We start from the raw sequence: 12,060 nt of genomic DNA, 5'->3' as shown, positions 1-12,060 counted from the left end.
GGATATCTGGACTGAGACGTTGTGTTGCACTCGCTGCTCTGGGCAGGTACACTGATCGTGAGCACTCACTGGAGGATGAGCGGCTTGGTGTCGAAGGTGAAAGGTCGCAGCAGGAGGCCGGAGATGGCGTGATGCTTGGCTTTAGACTTCAACACCAGACCTTTATCTCCGGGCAGTTTAGTGTTCTGCATCTCCTCCACCGCCCATATACCTGCACACACACACCATCAGCTCTCTCACAAACACACACCATCAGCTCTCACACACACACACACACACACACCATCAGCTCTCACACACACACACACCATCAGCTCTCTCACACACACACACCATCAGCTCTCACACACACACACACCATCAGCTCTCACACACACACACACCATCAGCTCTCACACACACACACACCATCAGCTCTCACACACACACACACCATCAGCTCTCACACACACACACACCATCAGCTCTCACACACACACACACCATCAGCTCTCACACACACACACACCATCAGCTCTCACACACACACACACCATCAGCTCTCACACACACACACACCATCAGCTCTCACACACACACACACCATCAGCTCTCACACACACACACACACACACACACACCATCAGCTCTCACACACACACACACACACACACACCATCAGCTCTCACACACACACACACACCATCAGCTCTCACACACACACACACCATCAGCTCTCACACACACACACACCATCAGCTCTCACACACACACACACCATCAGCTCTCACACACACACACACCATCAGCTCTCACACACACACACACACCATCAGCTCACACACACACACACACCATCAGCTCTCACACACACACACCATCAGCTCTCACACACACACACCATCAGCTCTCACACACACACACCATCAGCTCTCACACACACACACACACCATCAGCTCTCACACACACACACACCATCAGCTCACAAACACACACCATCAGCTCTCACAAACACACACACACACACACCATCAGCTCTCACAAACACACACACACACACACACCATCAGCTCTCACAAACACACACACACACACACCATCAGCTCACACACACACACCATCAGCTCTCACACGCACACCATCAGCTCACACACACACACGCTCACAGACGCACACCATCAGCTCTCACACACACACCATCAGCTCACACACACACACCCACACACACACACCATCAGCTCACACACACACACCGTCAGCTCTCACACGCACACCATCAGCTCACACACACACGCTCACAGACGCACACCATCAGCTTTCACACACACACCATCAGCTCACACACACACACCATCAGCTCACACACACACACCATCAGCTCTCACACACACACCATCAGCTCACACACACACACCATCAGCTCACACACACACACCATCAGCTCTCACACACACACCATCAGCTCACACACACACACCATCAGCTCACACACACACACACCATCAGCTCACACACACACACCATCAGCTCACACACACACACGCTCACACACGTACACACACACACAAAACCACTTTACAGCAAATGTCCTGAAGTTTATAATTTTCAGGGCAATTCATATGAAGCTCAAACTATATAAACAAGTCAAAGCCATAAAAAGCCTGACACATTGTTCTGATGTTCTTTTATTATTAAAGGTTAAGTCTTTAGTTGCTCGTATGCTGAACTACTCATTTTAGATATCCACACTTTTTTGTATATTAAATTTTTCTTTTTTTTTAATCATTCAGACATTAAGACTTCAGACAACCTGATGGAGATTAAAGCGCATCCTGAACTCACCATCATACTTGGCAATCTCCTCATCAATGCTGTCCTTCTTGGCCTGAGATAAAACCCAGCTGGAAGAACACACACACATTTAACAATATAGAACAAACCCCAGGCTCTTTTAGGGCATATTTATCACGAATATTTTCAAATGATACACACTACCGTTCAAAAATTGTATTCTCAAAGAAATGAATACTTTCATTCAGAAAAGATACTTTAAACTGATCAGGTGACAGTAAAGACATTTATAATGTTACAAAAGATTCAATTTAAAATAAATGCTGTTCTTTTGAACTTTCTATTCATCAAAAAAAATCTGAATAAAATGCGTCACAGTTCCCTCAAATATACATTTTCAACATTGATAATGTTTCTTGAGCATCAAATCATATTATACTGACACTGAAGACTGGAGTAATGATGCTGAAAATTCAGCTTTGATCACAGGAATAAATTACACTTTACTATATATTCACATAGAAAACAGCTGATTTACATTAGAATAATATTTCGCGATATAACCGTTTGAACAGCTGTGATATATATTTATAACAAGTATACTCTTTTACATGTTATGAGGAGGATGGTCATCTTACCCCTGAAGTGTTCCTTTATCAAACGACTCGGCAAAGTAGTGCTCTCCCATCGGCTCCGGGGCTTTATACGTCACCTTCAGGACAGACATTTGGGAAGATGTTGAGCTAGTTGCTCACTGTCATATATATATATATATATATATATATATAACATTTGAGAAACAACATTTGAGAAAGAGTTGTGTTCCAGAAAGGAAATACGGTCGTATGGGTTTGCAACGACATCAGGGAGAGTAAATCTGGACTGAAGTACATTTTTATGTGAACTGGCCCTTTAAGTGACTTGATCAATGATTGGCAGACGAAACACCTCAACCGATCACAGACAGTCTCTGCTTCGCACAACAGCCAATCACAAATACATATCTGACCATTTAAAGGAGGAGTTCACTTTAAAACTGTCTGATAATCTACTCTCCTCCACGTTATCCGAGATGCTCATGTCTTTCTTTCTTCAGAGGAAAAGAAATGAAGGTTTTTGAGGAAAACACTCCAGGATTTTCTCCATATAGTGACTTCAATGGAGTCCAACGGGTCGAAGGTCCAAATGTGAGTTTCAGTGCAGCTTCAAAGTCTCGACACGATCCAGCCGAGGAATAAGAGTCTGATCTAGACAAACCAGCGCACATTTATAACTAAATAAACATTTATATACTTTTTACCACAAATGCTGGTCTTGCTCGAGCTGTGATGCGACACACATTACGTAATCAGGTTGAAAGGTCAAGCTTGATGTAGGCGCAAGAACAGACCCAGTGTTTACAGAGCGAACGTGCATTTACAAAATAAATAAAAGGTAAAACAATAATGTCGGATGATTTTGAAGTTGAAGGAGAAAATGAGATGAGAGTTTTTCATCCTTCTGTACATTTATAAACCGGAACGTGACCGTTCACCATGATTACGTAATGTGTGTCGCATCACAGCTCGTGCAAGACCAGCATTTGTGGTTAAAAGTATATAAATGTTTATTTAGTTATAAATGTGCGCTGGTTTGTCTAGATCAGACTCTTATTCCTCGGCTGGATCGTGTCGAGACTTTGAAGCTGCACTGAAACTCACATTTGGACCTTCGACCCGTTGGACTCCATTGAAGTCACTATATGGAGAAAATCCTGGAGTGTTTTCCTCAAAATTGTTTCATTTCTCTATAACTGAAGAAAGAAAGACATGAGCATCCTGAATGACGTGGAGGAGAGTAAATGCTCAGGATTTCAATCCTGAAGTGAACTCCTCCTGTAAGCATGAAAGCTGGTGGTTGAGGTTTTGGTAACGAGCGCATGAGCGGAGGCCTACCGTGGGAACCGGTGGTGTAGTCGGGGCCGCCGTCTCCTCTTCCTCCAGCTCTTCCTCATGCATGTCGTCGATGGCATCTTCCACGTCCATCTCCATGTCGTCGGCCTCCTCCTGAGCGCTCACGTGACCCGCGAGGAGCACACACACACTCAGAGACACCAGCGCCACACACAACCGCATCTTCAGCTCCATAGTCTGCGCACACAAGATCAATGGTTTCACCATAGCTTTCTTAAAACCCATTTACTTTATATTTTATACAAATATTAAAGCCAAAAAAAGATGTATCAATGCAACTTTCATGAAGTAAAATCACTAAAATCACTTCTTTCCGCTGGAAAAAAATAGTCCCTGACCGTGAACAGCAACAGAAGTTCATTATTTCGCTGTTAGATGGCGACAAAGACTGTTTTAAGCCCTATTGGGACTGGATTAGTTGAACATGGAGAGGAGGAGTAAAGTAATTATAATATCAGAGTTTCTATGTGATTTTAGTCCCATCTGAATGTGCATAATCATTACGGACAATGTCAGTGAAGATTTACGGCGACTTTTACCTTCAGTAAAAAGGTCCGGAAAAATTACCTAAGGTAATGTTAATCCTGTGCGAATAGACCCGATGTAAATATGTATGTAAATATCCCGTCATTTCCTGTTTAAAAGTAGTTTCCTTCGGTTTTTCAAGTTGCGTTCTAGACGCTGGGATCTAATCTGTCTTTTCCACACCATTCAGATCAGAAAGAAGATCGAAAGCACTTGTTAGAGGCACGAAACATTATTTAGCGTTAGGTAAGTGCCTATTACCAACATAATCCAATCTTAAGATAATTAATACATCGTTGACCGGTCATTTACGAATATAGGACTGACCTGAAGGAGAACGTATGCAGGAGCACTCGATTACTCAATCACAATACTTCAATGAACAATATCAATGAGAAAATATGTTTATGAGCTAAGAGTGGTTGCTAGAGGTGTTGTGTAATGATAAGGTTAATTAATACATCGTTCGACCAGACATAACAGTTTTAATAATAGTGTAATACACACATGACGACAGGAGTGACGTCTCCCACTTCTGCTAGCGTTACTGAGATCTCTTATCCCGTGCGGATTGGCCATTACTATCACAGACGTCCTGTGGTAAAACTACATTACTCTTTCTACTCTTGTAAAACTAATCCCGTCCGAATATGCTTTAGCTAGCGCTTTTTTTCCTCCTTAAATCATACAGGGCTTACTTGAAGTCACCAAAATTGACAAGTCAGCTTTATTTCTACAGCACTTTATACAGAGCAGCTTTACAGGGATAACCAGGAAATGACTTGAGTTCTGCTGCAAAGCCACTATAAAAACAACTCAATGTTGATTCAGTTCAGTTCAATAACTGTGTAAAGTTAACCAGCTTAAGTATAAGCAGCTCTACAGAAGACAGTGATATCAGTTCAGTCAAAGGTCAAGTCCATAATAACGGTATACGGTATACTGACTGAATCACGTTAAACTCATGTTCCTGGTAATCTTCTCTGATGACCCACATCTGTTCTTGTTCCAGAAGCGTTTCACTCGGATATACGACACAATAGAGAAAAGACCAGCGCCAACTCAACACGCTCAATCGGCACAGTGAACAAAACATTATTCGTAGCGAGTCTATCCAATAACAACAAACTCGGTTTCATATTAAAAGTAATAAAGCTTACATTGGTATTGTAACTTTTCCCTTTACACACACCTCTCTATATGCCAACCTTGTGCTCGTTGATGCTTAGGTATATGTGCTCCAGGTGTCTTTCCAGGTGTAAATATGTAGGGTTTGTGTCTACTGATGTATTGTTACACCTTTGATTGTGGTGTCCAACTGTTTTTCTCTCTCCCTATTTTTTATTTTAATATTGTTTTATTATTATTACGGTTATTTATTTTTATTGTTTATCATCTTTTGTACTATCACTGTTTAATTAACAGGTTATAATAAAATGTAGGAAGGTTGATTTGGGTTGGTTGGGGCGGGATTGAAAATGTAAAAAATACAATCTCTGTACAAACAATTGCATTTGTCTTTGAAATAGAAAAAATTATACAAAAAAGTAACAGAGCTTTCCTGATGCATTTTCAAATGAATCAAATGCAATCAAGAGTCAGTGAATCAATGTGTCTCTAATAATCACTCCGCACATCAGGACATTAGCAGGACATATGAGGTGAACTTCTGCCCATTTTTTTTTAAATAGCTTATAAATTAAGTGTTACTCAAGGCTCACTCAGTGAAACATTCACTTATTGAACATTGTCTCAGCAAGTCTGCAAAACTACAGGCACATTACATAGCCTATACACTCAGTTTGCTATTGTAAAAAACGTTTTGCAAAACTAATTTTTCACATCTGTGTGTAGTGTGGCATGTGTGTGGCTAACCATTTGATGTTTGCATGTAGAGTTTACTACACAAAAATAGCATTTAGTTTTGAATTAAGTGTTTGCTTATGACAGAGATGTGTGACGTTTCGCATCTTGTGTGTGTAGAGTTTTGAGAAAAGGGAGCCATAGATTCAAATAAAATGTTTCTGTAAACTAACGGCAGCAGGAGTCCTCCTACAGACACATTTCTATGGTCTTAAAGATGCGCGCCACACACACGACAGCTACACTGCTGATGTAAACGCCGGCCTGTAGTTGCCATCCCATAGTGCCCATGACTCCAGTCGCCACGGCGATGAAAGAGAGGGGTGGAGCCCTGCAGCATCAGCCCCTTTTCTTTAATAAGATTTACCACAATCAGATTACACAAACAACCGGTGCACACACACACACATTAACATGCAAACACACACTCCTCTGTAACTAACCGGCACTTTACCAGAAAATGTGTAAATAAAGCAATTGTTTCCCCTCTGCATTCACTATGAGCATCATTTCAACTGAAGTATCATCTGGTGTGAGTGACCAGAAGCCGATCGAAATACTCTAATGCCCAACATGAGCTCAGTCAGCCCAGGCTCCAGTGTGTGTGTCCTCAGGGGCATCTGTGAGCCCTCATCAGGGTGCTGCTGTTAAACACACACACACACACACACACCGCTGTGGTAATGAGCTCAACACACTCAGGATTACTCACACACTGAACCTGTGCTGCAACAGCAACATCACCATGGCACACAAAACACAACACACACACACACATCCTCCAGCCTTACTACAAAACACTACAAGTGTTGAATGAGTGAAGCTAGAATAAAATGTTTTTATTATTTAAAAGCAGAGGCTCTGTTAGAACTGCACGATTCTGGATAAATTGAGAATCACATTTTTTGTTTCAAATAATTTTGTTAACAAATATTTAGTTAATTTAGATTCCTTTTAAAATTCAGTTTGAGTGAATGATTCAATGACTCACTCAAAGTCTTGTTTCATTATTGGATAAATCAAGTTTTTTTTTAACAAATCTCTTGAATGATTCAATGACAAATAAAAATTAACAGTCACTTGCCGCCACCTACTGGTGTAGCGAAGCAATCGTTACACGATCAAAAATTATCGCCATCAAATTTTTCATATTAGTTGATAGATAAATGTCAAATTTCCTTTGAGTTTAAAGGCAGATATTTGCTCCTAAGTGAAAACAGATCATTAGTTGTGGTTTTTAAACGACTTGTTATAGTCAGAACATGATAAACTGTAAACACTTCACGTTTTTGAATTCTTTACACTTTTCCAGTCATTTATAGCGCTGTTTCGTTACGCTTTTGGAGCATAAACATTATATTAAACATTTATCGAACTCTTATCAATTTATCGAGGAAAACTAAAATCACAATAATTATGTTATATAGTATATCTGAACTATAAACTAAACTTTTATCCCAGTACTTCTGTGATAATCTCAATGATTATAAGACAGAAATAATGAAACGGTGTGGTTAAAAAGACTGTTTATGAAGCCGTTTCAAACCAAACATCAAATACATTAAAGGTTTAATAGACAAATTGCTGTCATTTAGGAATAAGATCGAGTGTGTGTTTGAAATCAAGATCGCGATCTTTTAGCGAATAATCGTGCAACTCTAGGCTCTGTTTATTTTCTGGAGGCCATGAAAGTTGTGTGAATATGATCAAAAATACAAGCAACTTCAAAATAAAACGCTGGCGGGGAAAGAGTTAAACCTCACTGAACTGACCAGAGAAATTCACTTGAAGCTGATGTCTAAGAACAGGACACTCGAGTTGAGGATGCCTGGGGTTTCACAGTGTGTGTGTGTGTGTTGTAGTGGGGTCGGGGGTCACAGGATCCAGTCCTGTTGCTCATCTGTGGGGGAAGAGCGATTACACAACACCAGACCTCCACCATCAGCACTGTGAAGCTAATCTGGAGCGAACATTAGCATCTGAGCTGAACCAACGCAACACGTCAGCAAAACTAGCAGTAAAGAGAGACCCACAGACTCAAGCTCTAAACACTTCCTGGATGAGACCCGTTTGATTCTTCGAAATGAACCGATTGCAATTTCCTTGGCCTATTCCGTAATTTGTAAGTGTAAATTAATTTTAGTTTTTTGGCTAAGTGCATCCCGAATTTTTGATTTCAGCCCAGAATTTTCATTTTACACCATTTTCTTTCTTTCACTTATTACTGAGAAGTCCTGAAATGAGATTGACCCTTCGCAGGGAGTTTGATTGACAGGAGATCTGACCAATCATAATCCGCCATTTTTGTCCGACAAAGCAGGAGAGTTAGTAGATAAACGTCGGAGGATTTGAACTTGAGAAACGGTGTGTATTGACGTCTTTCCGCAGTTAAAACAACATTCCTTCTGATGTTCATTCGTGTTTATTTGATGCTATAAATGAACTGAAGGAAGAGATGATCGGTTCACGAGCAGCTTTAACGGAGCGATCCGTCAGACACATTAAACGCTATTTATTGTTTAAATTTCTTTAAAAAATGACCAAATTTGAAAGGTTAGACTTTGTTTGATATCAAAAGTAAGCTGGTCTGTCGTGTCAGTGTCTCTGCTCCTCGATGTGTTTTTCACTGCGTGAGAATATGATGTGGCGTGAGAGGCGTGGCTTGTTGGACATAGCAACAATAACTAAAGGGGGCGGGGCTTTGCGAACGGTCAATTGCACACAATTTCTCACATGAATTCAGCGGGAGATGATCAGAATTTGACCTGGCTCCAGCAGGGATCGACACACACAAGTGGCCAGTAACACTTCAGCTAATCGTCCACTATCAGACGATTAATGCGGAGGGAGGGCCGTCACTCATTACGAGAGCGGTTCTGACTCCATCATATCGTCACTGTCTAACCACCAGTCTTTTTCATGTTGGTTTTTAAGAGTCAGTAACTCGCTGATTAGCACAGCCAAACTAATCTCCCCGTTTTAAACATTTATCCTTACAAAAATTAAAAGAATGATAGACCACACAGGCCAAAGTAGAGGTGGGCAAAAGACTAAAATCTTATGATTTTATCTTTGTTATTACGAATAAGAGTAATAGGACAAATATAATAAGAAACAAATGAAATAAACAGTCCAATAATATTTGTGGTGTTTACTGTACCAGTAGCATTCAAGTAAGAAATGTAATAAACAAACTAAAAAATAAAACATTATGAATAAAACACTGATTCTTATTAAAGCCACTAAAGTTATTCAGTCAAGAGCAGTGAGTGATCTTCTCTTTATCCTTTAACATTATAAACACAGAACAGCAGGGATATTAGGCTGCTGTCACTTTAAGAGCGAATGCACTGATCTAATATACTGATGCACGTGTGAAATGTTTACATTTACATAAGATATTAATGTATGTGTTTATGTAAACCATGTGTGTATTTAAGCTCAATAGACGACTCTAAAGAGAACTTAGTTCAGTATTAATGCACTTTTAGTGTCCGCGCTCAGAAAAGCTCATGCCAGAACAGCATGAGAATACACTCGCGAGTCTTTAAAGGGGACGCATCGTGAAATTCAGACTTTTCCTGTGTGTAAGTGCTATAATCGGGTCCCTGGTGCTTCTAACAACACAGAAAACATGAAGAGTGAAACCCAGTCTCTTTGTTTAGGTGAGCTTTTCTCTGCAAAAGTGTGTCAAAAAAATAAGCCAATCAGATTTCACTTAGGAAGAGGATTTTATTATAATATCACCGGCCCTTATTCTGCACGTTACAGATGGCGACGACCAGTGATCAGTTGTAATGCTGCAGCTCATTTGCATTTAAAGAGACACACACAAAAACGGCTTGTTTTTGTTCACACCCAAAAATAAGCAAATTTGACGAGCTATAATAAATTATCTGGTATTTGAGCTGAAATTTCACAGACACATTCTGGGGACACCAGAGATTTATATTACATCTTGTGAAAAGGGGCTTAATATGCCCCCTTTAAAACGCATGCTTTCAGGCTAATACAAGACTTGATCTCCATATTGATTGTGTGATGATAACGGGTCGAGTGTGTATTATAATGGTTATTTAAACACACAGTGCTTGTTAAACGAGGGTCCGTTCACACACACACACACACACTCTTCCAGACACACGGTTAAGCCTCTTTACACTCGACTGCACACACAGATCTGGGCTTGAGTCGATGGGGGAAGGTACCACAGACCTTCTACACACACAACCTTCCCAGAGTGCACCAGTGAGGCGTGCCTAGATGCTTCAGGACACAGGCAATAAAAGTGAATAGATAAAGCCCTGTAGATAATTGGCGTGACCCCGTTCACAGAGGAACAGTGTTGCACTTCTAGAAAAGAGTTCACAGAGAATGTCATCTTTGGGTTAAATATATAGGTCAAAGTTGAGCTCTACATCTAATGTGCCAGAATCTGAAAACACAGTTACACGTTAACAAGGGGTCACGACAACCATTTCCTTGCTGGGAGGAATTGCATGATTCCACACACACACACACACACACACACACACACACGGAAATAAGACGACTTTGGTTTTACTCAGACCAAACCTCATTAAGTCTCTCTCGCGTGACCTTCTCTCCTCAAGGCCGGAAATGACGGTTTAACTGGCATGTGCTGCTCTAGTTTAGCCGGTTTGGCTTTTCCGTGTTGTATCCCTCCCACAGCCATGCTTTCCAGAAACATCCATGCATAAACTCAAACTGAAAGCAAAAGACTGTGTGGAGTGATATTTGATCACTGTATGCGAGACTAATCGATATGAACTGGCTATATAATACCTGCATCTAACGTGAGCTACAAATACAAGTTTAAATGCACATGCGAGTCTTCATGGGAAGATTAATTAAACCTCATATATAATGATTTAAAGCGCATATATCACATCAGTCAGCGCTTGTTCGACTAACTTCATTCACTGAAGTAAATCTCTGCCAGCATCTCCAACATTAGACACGAGCACAGCGTTCATCTTACTCCTCTGACGATCAAATCACACTCTTAACGACATGAAACAGGTTTCAATGATGAGTTCTGGTTTTTTGACATGACACCTGCATCTGTTAGCTTAGCTCAAGCGGCTAGCTGACCAACTAGCCTTTAGGTCAACGCACATATTCTCCTTTTTACCCTCCATATATCCCCGCTTTCTTGCAATGATCCATCGTTAAAACACTGCAGGTGCGCAGAAAGTCACACAGGTGTAGTAAAGCTGATGTTTGAGGTGTAGTATACTCACCCGTGCTCACTGATACAGCTCTCCGCCTGCGACTACAGCGCGTCACGTGTGGCTGTGTGGACGATGAATCCCTATACACAGGCCCCGCCTCCTGCACGATCCGATTGGCTGCTGAGTTCAGCGTGGGCACGCCTCTTATCTCTTGCGCGGTGATGATTGGTCAGATTTGACGTCTGTCACAGACTGTGGTCTCCGCCTCCGACCTGCACCTCGTGGACGCCGCTGATTGGCCGAGGCGTACACGGAAATACACGCTCATTGGACACATCACAGCAGAAACGAAAGATGACGGATTTAATGTGAGGATCACTTCATGTCTAGATTTCAAAAATGTTATATTTTGTATTTTTTCTCACTTATGACATGCCTTGTCATAAGGAATATTATTTAATCAATCTGATACTTTTAATATCTAAATTTAGTGCATAGGCCTACATGTAAAAAATGTGGGTAATGAGCTTTTTCATTAAATGTTTTTTTTTGCTCTAATAACTTTTCGTTGTTATTCTGTAACAATAACAAAATAAATAAACTGAACTGAAACTGAATTAAGTATTTTATATTTTAAAACTGTTAGTAGCCTATTTGTAAACTTTTTATTGAACTTTATTTCTATTTTTTGATTTTATTAGTTTTTTTGTTGGTTTGTTTTGTTTATTACCATACCTTTGTTGTATTTGTCTTT

General features: G+C 40.6%; 1 protein-coding gene across 3 annotated transcripts in view; it reads right to left on the bottom strand.

Annotated features, from left to right (window-relative positions):
- Nucleotides 1-11,466, bottom strand: part of canx (calnexin) — a 32,261-nt gene extending 20,795 nt beyond the window's left edge. Inside the window, exons 1-5 of one of the 3 annotated variants that reach the window (XM_077217205.1) lie at nt 11,376-11,466; nt 3,706-3,900; nt 2,410-2,483; nt 1,823-1,881; nt 70-211 (exon numbers count right to left, since the gene is read on the bottom strand). In XM_077217205.1, the coding sequence (XP_077073320.1) occupies nt 70-211; nt 1,823-1,881; nt 2,410-2,483; nt 3,706-3,897 (467 nt within the window). In that variant the 5' untranslated portion in view covers nt 3,898-3,900; nt 11,376-11,466. Of the gene's footprint in view, nt 1-69; nt 212-1,822; nt 1,882-2,409; nt 2,484-3,705; nt 3,901-11,266 lie in introns of all 3 variants that reach the window. The other 2 variants (XM_077217207.1, XM_077217206.1) reach the window with 2 other exon arrangements.
- Between the last annotated feature and the right edge of the window lie 594 nt (nt 11,467-12,060).

The sequence above is a fragment of the Siphateles boraxobius genome, unplaced genomic scaffold (assembly GCF_051911475.1).
Source record: "Siphateles boraxobius isolate OS27281-9 unplaced genomic scaffold, OSU_SipBor_1 70, whole genome shotgun sequence".
NCBI lineage: Eukaryota > Metazoa > Chordata > Actinopteri > Cypriniformes > Leuciscidae > Siphateles > Siphateles boraxobius.
This window is presented reverse-complemented; position numbering and strand designations above follow the sequence as displayed.